Source organism: Coenobita brevimanus, chromosome 85 (genome assembly GCF_032717465.1).
Source record: "Coenobita brevimanus isolate Jiangsu-jjx chromosome 85, ASM3271746v2, whole genome shotgun sequence".
Classification (NCBI taxonomy): Eukaryota; Metazoa; Arthropoda; class Malacostraca; order Decapoda; family Coenobitidae; genus Coenobita; species Coenobita brevimanus.
In genome coordinates, this window is record NC_137038.1 from 4,564,873 (window position 1) to 4,582,165 (window position 17,293).

Here is a 17,293-nt window from a genome sequence, read left to right on the forward strand (position 1 = left end):
GTGTGTGTGTGTGTGAAGCAATTATACCAACACTGCCACAAGACCAACAACGTACACACAACCACCACCAACGCTGTGTGTGTGTGTATGTGTGTGTGTGTGTGTGTGTGTGTGTGTGTGTGTGTGTGTGTGTGTACCAATTATCCCCTAGTCGTCAACACCCCCCTGCGGCCGTCCACCCTCTATATGGGTCGCTTACACAACAAAACAAGGAAATTTTGTCCATTCCCAACCAGACTAAGGTAATTTATAAAGCACACAAATCCAGCCTTATTTAACAGACTAATACTATCTTATAAATCACTAGCAGCAGGCAGAGAAATTTGAGAGAGAGAGAGAGAGAGAGAGAGAGAGAGAGAGAGAGAGAGAGAGAGAGAGAGAGAGCATCAAATATCACACATAATCCGCCAACATAAATTCCTGGATAGAGTGACGAGAGATTTACACTAGAAGATGACAAGGCTGATTTAACAAGTCACACACTGCACACCTAAATGGCAAAGGATAAAGATGAACACCAGCCTTAAATATCCTTAAAAATGATGGTGGTGGTGGTGAATGAGGGAAATACGAGGCTGCAAATGTGATTAAATATGGATAAACAAGGATACATGGAAACTCTATGGTAGACTAACGCACAACTAATGTCTTCCTGTCAAGAGTATAAGCTCGACGTAAATAATGTTCAATAAGTAGCCTACCAACAAGTATGAGGTTTTCCAAAAGTCGATAAAGCCTATGGGCGTGATGCGCAAGCTTCAGAGCCCTAATATGGGGCTCCGTTAAAGCATACGGCAGTAAACCAACTCATTTCCAAGAAGTTAGTGAGTGACAGACGGACAGTCCGCCCCTAGGGATGCTCCCCTATGAGATAGTGGATATGGCTGAATGTTTGGTAAATGGATGTGACAACGTTGCGTAACAGCTGCGTGAAGAGTACGGTCATATAGCCAGGACCTGCAGAAACGCTCAGTAAATGGATGTGGACTAATCTGAATTTATATTGTTTGTGGACACTGTGTATGTATACAATGAATACAGAGTAGCTCTATACAAGGAAAATGTTAATGCAGAATGTGTGGGGTGTGTGGCTTAGTGGTGGTGATAATTTGTTTCCGAGTGAGTGGTGTAGCAGAGAGCAACACCTGGCGCCATCCCTACCCCAAACATGGTCACTGTTGTAAAAACTGTGTACCAGAACCTGACTGTCCCACCTGCCTACCTTCCATCCCTCTGTCTATCCCACCTTACCCCTTCCTCCCTCACCCTTATCCCTTCCTCCTCACCTTCTACCCTCATCCCTTATACCCTTCAATTCTCTTCCTCTACCTGCTTCACCACTTGTCCCTTCCCCTCCTGCCCCTCCTTCCCCTACCCCGCCATGTCCCTAACTCAAGGCACTCCTACCCCTAAGACCCAAACACATTAACCCATCCCAGTATTCCTTTAGTTGCTCCTCCATCCTCTCCATCCCTCTCCCTACCCCCTTACTGTCCCTTTCCCCTCCCACCCCCCCTCCCTCATCCATTCCCAAAAATCCTTAAATCCTTTACTCTTCCCTCTGTCACCCCTCAGTCCTCCCCTGCCCTCCCCTACTCCACCCTCCCATCTCCCTTTACCTTTCCCCTCCCCTTCTCCCCTCTTTCTATTCTCCTCCCCTTATCCCCAACGCGCCCAACCCCGTCCCCATCCTCACTGTCCTTAATCCCTTCTCCCCTCTTTCTATTCTTCTCCCCTTATCCTCCCGCGCCCAACCCCTCCCCCACCCTCACTGTCCTTAATCCCTTCTCCCCTCTTCCAATCTCGCTCATAATTTACCCTCACTCTCATCTCCCCTCCCACTACACCGCTCCCCTCTCCATCCCTTTTTCTCCCCATACCACCAGCCACTCTTCTGCACTCCCCTCTTCCCCTCCCTCCCACTCCCTCGCTGTTTCTCTGCCCTCACCCCCACCCCACCCCCGACAGACAAAAATCAACTAAGGTGGAAGGACGAAACAAAAGACAGTAAGAATCATCTGTTAAGGTATTATCCCCCCTCCTCCCTCCCTCCCTCTCTCTCTCTCCCTCCCTCTCTCTCTGGTAAGGTGGAGTGAGGGAGTGACAGTGAGAGTGATCTGTTATGGGCTTATCCCTGTCTCTCTTCATCCCTATTAGACAGGGTTTTGGCCACCACCCATACCTCACCTCCACCACACACACACACACACACACACACACACACACACACACACACAGCTACATACATACAAGCACATACGGTTTATATATTGTGTGTGTGTGTGTGTGTGTGTGTGTGTGTGTGTGTGTGTGTGTGTGTTTACCGTGTTACAGCCTACGCGTGTGGCCAATGGACGGAAAACGCAACCTGACGTATTAAAATCTGGAGCAATACAAAGCAACGTAAAAAAAATAAAAAAAAATAAAAAAAAAGGACATTAGGGGGAGATGGAAGAGGAAGAAGGGGAGAGAGAGGGAGGGAAGAGAAGAGGGGAGAGAGAGGGAGGGAAGAGAAGAGGGGAGAGAGAGGGAGGGAAGAGAAGAGGGGAGAGAGAGAGAGATGGAAGGATGAGAGGAGAGGATGGGATGGTCGGGGAAAACAAGAGGGAAAGAAGAATGGAAGGAAAGAGAGGGAAGGAGGGTAAAAAGGGAGGGAAAGAAGGGGGGAATAAAGAGGGAAGGCGACACGCACATATGTGAGAGAGAGAGAGAGAGAGAGAGAGAGAGAGGGGGGGGGGTAAAGCGGATCAAACCAGAGAGAAGGGCTAGAAGCAGAGGCTGAAGGGAAGGGAAGGGAAGCAGAAACAGTGACAGGAAGGGAGGTGGAGAATGGGGAAGGGAAGTGGAGTGGAAGGGAGGAGAAGGAAGGGAGAGAGGGAGGTAAGTGAGGGAGAAGAGAGGAAGGAAAGCGAGTGAGGGAGGGAAGACTGGCGAGAAAGAGGGATGAAGGAGGGGGGGGGCGGTGAAAAAGGAAGGGGAAAGAAAGAGAGCGAGGGAGGGAGGCTGATGAAACAGGGGAGGGAGAGAGGAATGGAATGGTGTGTGTGTGTGTGTGTGTGTGTGTGTGTGTGTGTGAGAGAGAGAGAGAGAGAGAGAGAGAGAGAGAGAGAGAGAGAGAGAGAGAGAGAGAGAGAGAGCGGCCTATCGTTCTTTAAGCACTGTTCTTCACACACATTGTTCTCTCCCCTTCCATCCTGTTCTCTATCCATACCTCATCCCTGAGTTCACCTATCCAGCTAATTACTCCCCAAGTCCCTCTCAATACCTCCTTAGCATCTAGAAGTACAGGACGCATTTCACTCATTAACTAGCAACATAAGCCCGACTCTTACCTTGTCCTCACGGAAAGTATTTATTCTTGTTATCTTCGTACGGCCTTGTTCGGTTTGGGAAGACCTAATGTAGTGATGGTATCTCTCCCTATCTCCCTAAGTTATCCATTATTATTATTATTATTATTATTATTATTATTATTACTTATTATTATTATTATCATTCTTATTACCACCACCACTACCACCACCACCACTATTACTACTATTACTATTGCTCCTTCACAGGGTATACTCCTCCAACATGCTCCACTACCCACCACCATCCCAGCCCATCCCGCTCACTCCTGTCCACCCATCCAACCTATTCACTCTGATGAATTGCCACAGCCTAAAAAGCCTGCACGTACATTTTTAAACCCTGCCGCAAAAAAAAAATAATAATAATAATAATAAAACAAGTAAGTTCCCCCCTTCGCCTCTTCACACACACGACGCCAAAGTTCTTTAATGTTACTTGTGTCGCAAATGGTGTTGGAGAAATTATTTGATTGCTGTTTGGTCTTTGTATGTTTTCGAGAGAGAGAGAGAGAGAGAGAGAGAGAGAGAGAGAGAGAGAGAGAGAGAGAGAGACCTTGAACTTAAACCTAGGCATCATCAAGCAGTAATTGGAGTACTAATAATTTATACAGCCTACAGACAAGTTGCCAACAATTATGGGCTCCAGCAAGGCCCGTTGGGTAAGGATGTTTCCTAACACCTCTTCCTTGGTGATTTATTTTGCATATTACAACTTACTGTCCTGCTGTATGTCATCTAAACCCAATATCGCCATATATAAATAACGCATCAAAGAATATTAACCAGCCATATCCAAAAACAAATCGCTTACGAAGAGGTGTTAGGGACTTGGGCACTCCAGGGCATGGCAACCTAAACACCAATATCAGTGTATAGATATAAGACCGTGCGATTGGCTCTCGGAAACGGGCTCTCAAGAAAATGGTCAGATGGTGAGGTAGGGTGATTGTAAAAGGAACACCAATATTAAAACCCTTGACTGCGATTACAACCTGTTAAGTCTTGCTGATTCCAGACGATTTTATTCAGCTTCTAAGAGACTATAAAACTACTGTAGAGAATTTTGACACAGCCTTTCATTACAAGAGGCTTTTCCTAGGCTGCATAAAACCGTCTGGAGATGGGAATATGAAAAATACCTCACCACACTGAAGGGTTTATCCTCTCCAGCCCAAGGACGCGATTTTCTTGCCTTTCCAGACGGTTTTATTCAGCTAAGGATGGGAATTATAAACTGGGGAGGGTTAACTACACCCTTCACTCACCTCTTTATATCCCAAGTTGAATTAAATCGTCTGGTGACATTGATTAACCATCGTACTGAAGGGGTTAGTGGCCATAACCCGTTCACTTTGACTAGGCGTAAAGTTGCCATCTCTCCATCTTGAATACAGAGCTTTAACTTCAGATTAACGATTAAATATGGTGCTAATCACGAAGAAGTGCGGTGAAAAAGGATGTAGAGCCGTAGTACTGTAATATTCTGAAATTACGCCGCCAAAGGACTGAAACCCTCGCCTTTTTAGAATCAATGTACTATAGATTAAAAAAAAAAAAAAAAAGTTATATTGGGCCTCAAGAACGGGCTATCCTGCACTTGTCCAGAGTCTGCGGCGCAGCAAACCAGACACCGACATTAGAGGGATCAGATGTTTGATGTAAGAGCGGTAGGCTGGATCTCACAAACGGGTTCCCTAAATATGTCCAGATTCCAAGCGAGGGTACAGCCAAGTGAACACCTTCCCTGAGTATGTTCCCTTAGGTGCTGGGGAGAACACCCAGCCTCCTGATGTCTGATGGAGGGGTGGGGTACTGGATCTCAGAGACAGGTTTGATACCCGTCCCTGCCCCAGAGGGGCTCGGGGACGGGTATTGTTTTCACTCGGTATCTCTGCCTGTCTGCTTGTCTGTCTGCCTGTTAACAACCTTACGCGAAAACAACTCGCGCGATTTTGACTAAAATTGTGGGGATGATGGGCTATGATCTTCTGATCACCTGATTAAATTTTGGAACAAATTGGGCCAAGGCCCAGGCTGTAGGCCCCCCCCCAAAAAAAAAAAAAAAAAAAGTAAAAAAAAATAGTTTTTCGCCTAACTCCTTTCCGATTCGTCACATCGACATGAAGGCAAAACCTGAAGGTGCATCTTTCAAATCTGCATCCTAACATGCCTCATTACATCACAGGGATCACCCCAAGTTAGTAGTAGGGGAGGGGGGCACTGTCAGGTGGGTCGGCCTAAAATTTCAAATGGGCATAAAATCGTCAATTTTCACCCGATTTACTCCAAATTTGATATACGACATCTTTGACTAGACATCCTGTCGTTTTTGTATGTCAGCACTAAAATGACTGCCGGGGACGGGTCCGCTGTGCCTTGGCACCGCTTCTTTTAGTAAATGGCAAGACTTCAGAGAGAGAGAGAGAGAGAGAGAGAGAGACGTTCCCCTATCCTGCCTCGCACCTCTGGAATCACAGGCTTGTATTCTCAGCTTTTAAGGAAGCTCCCTAACAATCTTATTTTCCGATTTATTTTTGGATACGGCTGACTAATATCCTTCTGTACATTATTTAAGCAGAGTACGGCTGTGTTAAAATGATATACGTAACAAAGAAGAGGAGGGCAATGTGTAATGTGGAAACCAAATCGCTTAGGAAAAGGTGTTAGGGTGCTTCCTTGACTATAACGCTTAATTCTGTACTTCTGCCCACTACGTCTCATTTCAGAATCTATCAACCCTGCAAAGTGAGGAACAGACAGAAGAGGTGAACGAATTATTGCACCTGACTGTACAATTAACTGAATACCACGGAGCTAAGGGGTTTACAAATAACGGAGGGGTACTAGGTCTCAAAAACGGGCACTCTAGCACATGTACAGACTAGTGGGTATAGGACTAGGGCACATGATTGGTAGGGAAGGACACACAGGCTATATGACCTCGGAAACAGGCTCACTAATACGTCACTGTCCAGGGCCCAATGTACACCCCTCAGCTTACCACACACACACACACACAACCTTCCCTCACTCTCCATACACGTTCACCTATTCACCCATCCACACACACACACACACACACACACACACACACACACACCTTCCCCCACTCTCCATACACGTTCACCAATTCACCCATCCACACACACACACACACACACACACACACACACACACACACACACACACGTGCAAAAAAAAAAAAAGATATGTAACCCCTTCGCTACGTGGATCTCTGCTAAGGAATGACAAGGTGAAAAAAGAAAGTGAACGACGGAAGGAGGACGAGGGGAGAAAAACACTGCTAAGAATTCTGGCCGTGAAAAGTGTGGTGACAAAAGAGAGGAAGGACGGAGGGAAAGAGGTAAGGAGAAGTACGAGAGGGTGAGAAGAAGAGATGGAGAGAAGAGAGGAGAGGAGAGGAGAGGAGAAGAAAGAAGAGAAAAGGAGAGGAGAGAGAGATGAGAAGAGGAGATTGAATGAAGAGGGGATGAGGCAGAGAAAAGAAGAGAAGGGAAGCTGGAGAGACGAGAAGAGAAATGCAGAGGATGTGAAGAGAAAGAAACGGAATGGTAGAAAAGGGAAGAAATGGAGATGGTTAAATGGGAAAGAAGAGAGAAGAAGAGAAAGAGAGGAGAAAAGAGAAGAAGAAACTGATACTAAAAATGGAGGGAAAAAAAAGGAAAGAAGAAGGGCGAGGAGAGACGAGGAGGAGGAGGAAAGATAGAGACGAGAAATGAAGAGAAGAAAGAAGGGATAAGATGAAGGGAAAGAAGAGTGGAAATCTTGAGAAGTGAGGGAGAGACGAGTGGACGAAGAGGACGGGAAAGAAGGCGAAAACAACAGAACAGAGGCGAAAAATGTGGAAAAAAGAGAGAGAGAGAGAGAGAGAGAGAGAGAGAGAGAGAGTAATGGGAGAGGAGAGGAAATTAAAGGAAGGAAAGGAAACCGTGAGGGAAAGAGGAGGAAGAGAAGAAATGGAGATGAAAAGAATACAGAACACGAAGAAGGATAAGGAAAGACACTGTGTGGTAAGGGAAAAAATAGGATGAACTGAATGAGGGAAATGAGCATAACTGGAAAATTAAGTGGAAAAAAAAGTGGCTAAGAGAGACAGACAGGCAGATGGATAGACAGACAGGCAGACAGATAAATAAATGGAGAGAGAGAGAGAGAGAGAGAGAGAGAGAGAGAGAGAGAGAGAGCAAAGAAGGATGAGAGAGAGGGAAGGAGTGACATGAAAGAGACATGGAGGGAGGGAGAGAAGATGAACGATGATAAACTGGGACAGAGGAAATATATAGATACAGTATAACTCACTGTAGGTTGAGGTGAATAAAATAACGGAAGAAGGTAAGAAGAAAAGAAGCGGGTAGAAAACAGAAAACGTAATAAAAATAAAAATAACGAAAATATAGGAAAGAAAACATTCACAGGAAGTTGGCATGGAAAAAAAGGGTTGACAATTAATCTCTTAAATATTTGCCTAAAAATAACGAAAACCTGGAAAATAACCAGTACCGTATGGGAAAAAAAAAAAAAGTAAATTGAAGATGGGAAACAGAAAACGAGGGGGGAAATGTCTTTAAAACAATAAACAAGAGATGACGTTAACAAAAAAAAAAAAAAAAAAAAAAAATCGCCTAACAAATCTAAAAACAGAGGAGCAACGGAAATATATCAAATAAAGGAGGAATATACTGTACTCTTATATACCAACGAAAACGGGCAAAGGGATCACAAGAAAATGGAAAATAGGAGAACCAAAACAATTTTTTCACGATATAAACGTACACAGTAAGAAAGATGAATAACAAATGAAAAACTGACGATGAGGAAAAAATTGTGACTAAAAACTGACGTGTCCAAAAATGCAAAATCAGTTTCTACTGTCGAATGGAGTGACGTGCGGGCGGGAAGACTTTGGACTGGCGGTGTCGTGTGTAAACAAACCCCGGAACCGTCTCCACCCGCGCACGGTTCTCTTTTCCCGCCCAAACGTGTGAGAAAATGGATGGCCACATATTTTGCTATTACATTCCATCGCTTTCTTTGAGCACCAGCGTCTGTTTACTTTTATTCTTGTTATTTCCCAACGATGTTAATTTTAAGAAAGACTTCGAACAGGTAGAGGATATTGCCTTCATTAACCCTTCACTTACAAAGGCGGTCTCCTTAGCTGAATACATTTTGTCCCGAACTGCATGAATAACAAATAATGCATCGTAGTGAAAGAATTAAGTGGGATTATCAAACACATTTACGATCGAATCTTTGTCTTACGTCAGATTTAATATCACACACACACACACACACACACACACACACACACACACACACACACTCACAGCCAAATTCATCTACCTCTTCCAAAGAAAATGATGAAAAAAAGATGTCATGAGCCAAACTGGTCCACTTCCAAAAAGAAGAAAAAAAAAATGTGGGTTTTGTCCATCGCCTATTAAGTGAAGATTTTGTTTCCATCACCTTAAAAGAAAGCGATGAGTTTTGTCCAATACTGCAAAACAAAGTGATAAGTTTTGACCATCAACTAAAAAGATAGTGATCAGTTTTGTCCATCACCTTAAAAGAAAGTGATCAGTTTTGTCCATCACTTTAAAAGAATGTGATCAGTTTTGTCCATCACCTTAAAAGAAAGTGATCAGTTTTGGTCATCACGTCAAAAGAAAGTGATCAGTTTTGTCCATCACGTCAAAAGGAAGTGATCAGTTTTGTCCATCACCCCAAAAGAACGTCAAGTACCACAGTGCCTTGCTATTCAAATGAGTGAATTATACACACAAACTATTTAATGAAATCCTAACGAGGGTCCAAAATCAAATCACAGCTCTTTCCTTCTCAAAATATTTACGAAACAGATAATTCAGGCCACACGCTGACCAGACTGAGTTTTGTTCATATCGAAATAGGTATGGGTGGTGGTGGTGGTGGTGGTGGTGGTGGTGGTGATGATGATGATGTCCACCACCTCAAAATGGCACAACTTTTGCCTACTTTTTTTTTTTTATGTAATTATGTGACGAGTTTTGCAAATTTCATATATACAAAGTACGGGATAAGAATAATTATGAATAACTACCATATGAAAGAATAACATATACTGACAATGTGGTGAACTGGTGATGGAAGATATCTGACACATGAATAAATATGAAAGAATGTGACAAAATTTAGACAGTGTAGTGATGGAATATGTGAAATATGGATAGTACTGGATGTGGCCAATTATGAAAGATAATGCAATGAGTATACGAAGAAATGATGAAAAAAATATGAGTCTGAAGGAAATTGATGAGTTGAGGCAGAATGCGATGAGTATAGGAAGACAGTGATGAAAAATGGTGATGAGTCTGATGGACATTGATGCACTGAGGCAGAATGTGATGCGAACAGGAAGAGAGTGATGAGAAATATGCGATGAGTCTGAAGGAAATTGACGCGTTGAGGCAGAATGTGTTGAAAGACTATGATGAGTTGTGACAGTGGGTGAAATATGTGAAGACTGGCATTTCGCAGTCCCCCCTGAGGGCAAGTGGCAACCCAACTCCTCCCCCCCATGGCTAGGGAGTTTTGTCTAGCATGGCAAAAGAATGTGACTGGTTTTGTCCATGTAATGAAAAGTTATAAGTTGTGGCCACCTAAAAAAAAAAAATGTCTAAAGCGCTGTCCATATCCTCTAATGAATGTGATGAGTTTCGAAACAAAAAAAAATCACAATTTTTTTTACATATGACGATTTATAAAGACTGTAACGGATTTTGAAGAAGTTAACGGATTATGAGTGTTACTTTTGCCGAAAGTAACGGATATTGAAAGAATGAAAAATTTTGAAATATAATAAATTCTGAATGTATTAACGGATTTCGAAAGAACATGAGTGATTTTGATTTTATACATGACAAGTAAAAAATGTGGAAAAAAAAAAAAAAAATGAGCTCTGGCATTCAGGGTGTAAAAGGGCGGTCTTGGGGCCTGAGGGCAAGCTGGCAACCCCGCCCCGCCCCTCCTTATGGCGGCGGAAGTGGAGGGAAAGTTGTAGGGAAACTGTCGGGAGGTGGAGGGGTCAGGAGGGGCGGGGAGGAGGGAGAGGGGTTTGAGGGAAAGACAGGCGGGAGGCGAGAAGAGAAGGGGAGTTGCGTTGGGGATATCCGAGTAGGAGGAGAGAGGGGGAAGGGCAGGGTAATGGGGAGAAAGGGGAGACCAAGGGAGGGAATGGGGAGGTAGGCAGCCACGGGAGGGAAGGGAGGGGCAAGAGGTATAAGAGTGTAGGGAGGAGTGGCTTGGACTGGAGGTAGAGGAGGTGGAGAGGGGAGGGACGAGAAGGAGGCAGGTGAGTGGAAGGAAGGTACTGGAAGAGAAGAGGGGAAGGTACAAGAGGGTAGATGGAGAGGGGTAGAAGTGGGATACGGAAAGATGAGGGGAAGGGAGGGGGAAGGAAGGTACAAGAGGAAGTAATCAAGGGGAGACGGGCGGCAATGGGGAATGGAGGGATGGAAGAGAACATGGTAGAGAAGAACGGGACGGAAATATGTATATGCGGAATGAAGGGTGACATGGCAAGGTGTGTGTGGCATGAAGGAAATTATACACACACACACACACACACACACACACACACACACACACATACAATCATCATTCATCATCCAGATATTTCCTCCCACCTAAGGATAGGATGTGGTGGGGAAAAGTGAAATGCCGAATAAATTACAGATTAATAAAACTCTTATGATGAGAGAAAGAGAGAGAGAGAGAGAGAGAGAGAGAGAGAGAGAGAGAGAGACAGGAAGTTGGAGATGGGGTCATATGTAGTCAGGTCGAATGTACTGAACCTTCTCTCTACACTTACAGCCTCTCTCTCTCTCTCTCTCTCTCTCTCTCTCACACACACACACACGGTAACAAACATAATACCCAATAAATTGCTAAAATATTAACCTAGGACCACATCAAAATAAGAGTACAATTATTTTATCATAGAGATTAACGGCTGATGATGATGATGATATTTTATCTCGAAATAGTTACTTTTATGAATTCACTTGCGTTTAATTTAAAACCCTTGAAGCAGCTTGATGACTCTAAAACAACAATAATACCAAGAACAATGCTACGCTATTATGAAACAGCTGTAATGGTAACAGTGGTGGTAGCTAAGAACTTCATCTCTAAAACGTGTTACAAATAAAACACTGAGCAGATTCGAATTCGGTACCTTCCACTAGGCTAAACTGCAAAATATTCAACCAAAATTCTCTGCAAACTCTTTTACCATCGCGTTTTCAACCAAACAGCTGTATCTCAATTATCGGTAGTTTCCGAGATATTTCAACTTCAAATATGCAATTTTTGCACCAAAAATGAGTATATGACCAAAAAAAAATAGGTCAAGGTCATTTATATTTGGTACAAGTACTTGGGTTACCCTTGGGTACCTTCCTGTGTAATATCATCAAGATCTAAGAAAACAAAAGTGCAATGAAAAATATATAATAATATTTACCAAAACAATAAGGTCCGCCATATATATGGCGAAGCTTAATAATAATAATAATAATAATATAAAATGAAGGGCCTGACAAGTAACAAAGCTCCCTGCTACCCCATCCATGAACCTGACCTGACCTGACCTGACCGTACTGACCTATAGCCGCCAACTTCTTGACCTTGTACTTGACAGGCGTGAGAGAGAACTTGGTCAGTCTCCAGAACGGGAGGGTCGTGCTGCTGCTGCTGCTGCGTTTGTGCCCGTCTGCTGAACCGCCCTTCGCTTCAGTCTTGTCCTTCCGCATCCTTATACAGCAGCCACCCCTCACAAGGTTTTCTTCTTGTCTTAGAAAATGGAATCCCGGGTTTTCAGATTTACACAAATATGCCGTATCTTGCTTTGATATCGCACAGACGTGAAATATTTTTACGCTACAACGCTTCCTGCCCTTTCACGAAATTTTCTCTATTCATATATAACACACGTCTCTAAACTGCTCACTAAATACGCATAAAATGTTACCTGTGTATCTTAATTTTCTTTCCTTACATTAATTTCTTCGAGGTTTCTAGGGCAATAACACGGGGATTACAGTTTATCCTGAGTTTAGAAATAATGATCTCTTAATTCCAGGTTCACATTAGCATCAGCGCCTTCACGTGAATATTTCCTCCAGTTACCCCTCCAAGGCTTTCCCGAGTTATAGAAAACGTGGTGCTGGAATTTCGAGGTTCTCGTATGTTAAGAAATAATGGGAAATAATGGGATACAATGGTCTCTCAAGGCTACAATTATTTCCAAGTTCACATCTACGCTAACGCCTTCCTTGCTGTAATCTTTCTGGGCAGTTTCCAAGACTTTCCCGGGATGTAGAAAATGGGATGCGGGAAACTCGAGGTTGGACTTCACAGGAGAGAGACTTCAAGGTTGAGCTCTGCGTATAAAGAACCTGGAGGGGGAACTCTTCAAGAATCCTCAGCCAAGCACTTACAAGGTTCTCTGGTATTGTTCCGAAACTTTAAATATCATCAGCTTTTTAGACTTATCAGATTTATTATGAACCGCGTATATTTGTAGACTTATGAACCGCGTATATTTTTAGAGTTATGAACCGCGTATATTTCTAGACTTAAGAACCGCGTATATTATTAAGACTTATGAACCGTGTGTATTTTCACTGCCTGTAATCTTGTGCCTTTTTCTTCTCACACTTTTCAATTAACTTTTTGTTTTTTTTCCACTATTTTCCATCTCATGTTTCATCACGGGAAGTCATCTTGTATTCACCTTTTATTTTTCTGTTTATTTACTCAGTTATTACCTTTACTTGTGGATGAATTTTCTGTAACATCAAAAAGAAATCAGTAGGAAACATTTTTTTGCCCCGTCATTTCCGATGGTGTGGTTAAGTGGACGGGAATTCGCCTTAATTCCTTCAGCCCGATGACAAATTTTCCACTATATTCTCGCTACTTAGACGATATTATTCACCTTTAATATTTTTTTAAAGTGGTTGGGTATTAATAAACCCCTTCAGTACGAGACGCCATAAGTTTAAAATAATCCTCTGGTAGCAGTAAGAAGATACAAAAATACGTCATCAGATGGATGGGGTTAAAAATTATGTGATTTCTCATATACTGTCTTTATAACGAGTGTGTGTGTGCCGGCAGCTACAATACACTCATTCATTCACTCATTCCAAGCAGGCATACTATACATACAAAAAAAAATTATTCTTTTTCTTCTCTACCTCCTCCTCCTCTTCTTCTCTTTCTCCTCCTCCTCTTCCTCTACTACTACAACTACTACTATTACTACAACAACAACTACAACAACGGCTACTGCTACTACTACTACTTTTCAAACGCACAGACAATCGTGTTTTTTATTGACCTTCCAACATACATTTAAGATGCGTATTCTCACAACACCACATTAAACTGGTCTTAACTGGTCCTTACGTTCTACCTCCTTCAGTACTGTCTTTATATTGTGTTAGCTACTTCCAGACGATTTTATTCAGTCTGGAGAGTTTGGAGGGTTAAATACGAGTACTGCCTTCATTACAAAGACGTCCTCGGCCTGAAAGAGTTCACATTCTCCTGCAACATTCCCCACTGCAAGTCTCCACCTCTGCAATGGCAACAAGTTTCTCTTACTGCTCCAGGCCAGACTGTTGGGGAGTTTAAACGCCTAACATCCGTTGCATTTCAAACTTTCAATTAATAACGGTCTTAACTGCCGCCATTAGTCTCTACCTCGCCTTACAGTCAAAACTTTCTCTCCCAGACGGGGAGCCAATCACTTTAAACGTCAAGAAACCGTTACAATTTGAACTTTTGAATTCAAACTGGAGTCAAACCGCCACTAACCGCCCAAGGCTGTCATCGCCCCGGGGTGGGAAGTGAAAGTTGGGGGTGGAGGCTGTTTGTGCGTTTGTACAGCCTAATTACGAGTACTACAACTACTACCACTGCTACCTCTACACCTATCACTACTACCGTCACTGCTACTTCTACACCTACCACAACTACCACCTCTGCTACGTCTACACCTACCACAACTACCACCTCTGCTACCCCTACACCTACCACAACTACCACACTGCTACCTCTACACCTACCACCACTACCATCTCTAATTCTACACCTAGCACCAATACTACCACAACTACCGCTACAGGACTTTTTTCTCCACCACTACTACCACAACCACATTATTTACCTTTACCATTACTACTATCACAACTACCAACAACCATTACTACTACAACAACTACCAACAACCATCACTTCAACTCTACCACTGCTACCACAACAACCACTTATCCTTTCAGTGTTCATCTACCACCATAACTACCACAAATGCCACTTTTACATTCTCAGCTACTACAACTGCCACCACAACTACCTACACTACCACAACCACCACAGCTATCACCACAACAACCACAATCACCATTTTTCCCTCAACAGTCATTTCTCCCTACACAACTACTACCACCACACCACAACCACAACTACCTCCACCACCCCAGCAACCACTATCACTACCATAACTAACCACACTACGCCATACCCTCACTTATCACGCCCTCAATTATCTACTCATTTATCTATTAATTTTACGTGTCTGAATCTGGGCATAGGTTTAAGAGCCCGTTCCCTGAGGCCCAGAAGTCCCCGTAAATTCTCCGTCACTCTCTCTCTCTCTCTTTCACACACTCCTCTCTCTTTTTCTCTTTCAATATTTTCTCTCCTTCCTACATCTTCCCTTCTTCTCGCCCTCACAATATTTTTCTTCCCCTTCCTTCCAGTCTCCATCCCCTACTCTCTCTCTCTCTCTCTCTCTCTCTCTCTCTCTCTCTCTCTCTCTATGGTATATGTTTTAATCTGCATATTTTCTCAACCCTCACACCTCTAGAGCTTGGAGTAGAATGACTGCTGATTTGTCGTTCTTTGGGGCTTAGGGTTGAGTTAGCATATTACTACACACACACACACACACACACACACACACACACACACACACACACACACACACACACACACTGTGCAGTGCGTGCATAAAAAAATCAATCTGACTTTGTGTGTATGTGTGTGTGTGTGTGTGTGTGTGTGTGTGTGTGTGTGTGTGTGTGTGCGTGTGTGTGTGTGTGTTATAAATATTTAAGTATGAATGTACAGTACCGAGTCCATAGTATGTATGCATGTATGTATGTCTACAGACCTTATGTATGTATGTATGTACGCAAGTGTGGTGGTACCGGGTATAACACTGTACATAAAGGGACCTAGTACTCATAACACGTTCCCTCTCTCTCTCTCTCTCTCTCAATTGCTTTACGCCCCCTATTCACTTCCTCATCACTTTCTCCTTTCCTCAGCTTCTTCTCTCACGTTCTTCCTTCCTCTTTAATAAACTTTTCTCCCACTTCTAAAAAACTTAAATCTCTCTCTCTCTCTCTCTCTCTCTCTCTCTCTCTCTCTCCCTCCCTGCACTTCTCTTTACGCCTCTCCTAAATTCAACTCCCTCCATTTCCCATCTCATTCTCTTCCTCCAGCAATGTCTTTCCTCCCCTTCCCCTCCCCCTCTCTCTTTTTCTCTCCTCCAGTTTACTTCTCCTTGCTCCCCCCTCTCAATTCCTCTCCTCTCTTACTCCTCCCTTTCCCTCCCTCTCTCTCTCTCTTACTTCTCCCTTCTCTCCAATACAGGTAACGCCCTTCTTAACATTTTCTCTCCCTCCTACGGTCTTCCCTCCGTCTCTCTCTCTCTCTCACACACACACACACATTCCTCTTTTTTCTCTCTCTTTTAACATCTTCTCCCCTTCCTACGTTTTCCTTCCTTCTCGTTTGAACATTATTTTTCTTCCCCTTACCTTCCATTCCCCATCCCCTACTTCTTTTCTATATAACTCTCTCACCCTTTCCTCTATTCCTCTTCCCACCTCTTCCACTAACTCCACTTCTTTTTCACTCCCCCTGCCATTCCTCCCCCATTTGTCCCTCTCCTCTCTTTTTCCTCCTCTTCCTTCCCTCTCTTCTTCCCTCTTCCTCTTCCGCCTTTTTCCCAGTCCCTCAAGGCACTTTCTTACGCCTCCCCTTTCATTTCTCCCCACTTTCTTCTTCCCTTTTTTTTTTTTTACCTCTCAAGTTGCTCCTGTTCTTCCGTCTTCCCTCCTCCTCCTGCTTCTACCCATCTTCCTCCCCATTCTAGGTCCTATATTTCTCCTCCCCCTCCTCCTTCCTTCCTTCTTTCCTCCTTCCCTCCAGCCACTTTCCTCCCCCCACTGGCAGAACTGGGCAGGTGTTCCACTCTACACACACTTAGCTAATTGCCTGCTACACACCTGAGAGAGAGAGAGAGAGAGAGAGAGAGAGAGAGAGAGAGAGAGAGAGAGAGAGAATAATACTAATGCACTAAAAATGTATAATATTACCCAAGCTAGGAACCCACACCACAGTAAAACAAGCAATAAATATTTCTGGTTAAGCCTACAGTATTAATTAAAGCATGATATTCCTTTGCATTTAAGCACAGTGAAATAATACTTCAAAAAAATGTTTTCCCATCTTTTCCCCCCATGTCTTGCAAAAAAGAAAACGAAAGAAAATGGAAGCCTCGGTATTCTATTTAAATAAGGTACAGTCGCGGGCATAAATACTGATCCACTTCCTCACGATAAATACGGAGACTGTGAGCGGTGTATTCTGAAATCCAGTGTTGCCATCCCCGGACCCCAGCACACATTTCAGAATAGTACGTAAGAGTTTCAAATCCGATCGAGTAAAATGTGAACCGATATTATTTTCCGGAACTGTACATATATAATTCTTAGCGATACTGTCTTCTTTTCCCTCCCCCACTTGAGCAAAGAATATAGTACTTAATAATATTTTTTTCTCTGCCTTATAAAACAATAATG

The 17,293-nt window shown here is 43.4% G+C and overlaps 2 protein-coding genes across 2 annotated transcripts in view; both read right to left on the reverse strand.

Annotated features, from left to right (window-relative positions):
* Positions 1-12,166, reverse strand: part of LOC145410403 (uncharacterized) — an 88,213-nt gene extending 76,047 nt beyond the window's left edge. Inside the window, exon 1 of the mRNA XM_080280555.1 lies at positions 12,019-12,166. Within this exon, the coding sequence (XP_080136681.1) occupies positions 12,019-12,166 (148 nt within the window). The remainder of the gene's footprint in view (positions 1-12,018) is intronic.
* Positions 12,167-12,407: 241 nt separating this feature from the next.
* The window catches only part of LOC145410404 (uncharacterized), a 55,539-nt gene continuing 50,653 nt past the window's right edge, over positions 12,408-17,293 (reverse strand). Inside the window, exon 2 of the mRNA XM_080280557.1 lies at positions 12,408-12,430. Within this exon, the coding sequence (XP_080136683.1) occupies positions 12,408-12,430 (23 nt within the window). The remainder of the gene's footprint in view (positions 12,431-17,293) is intronic.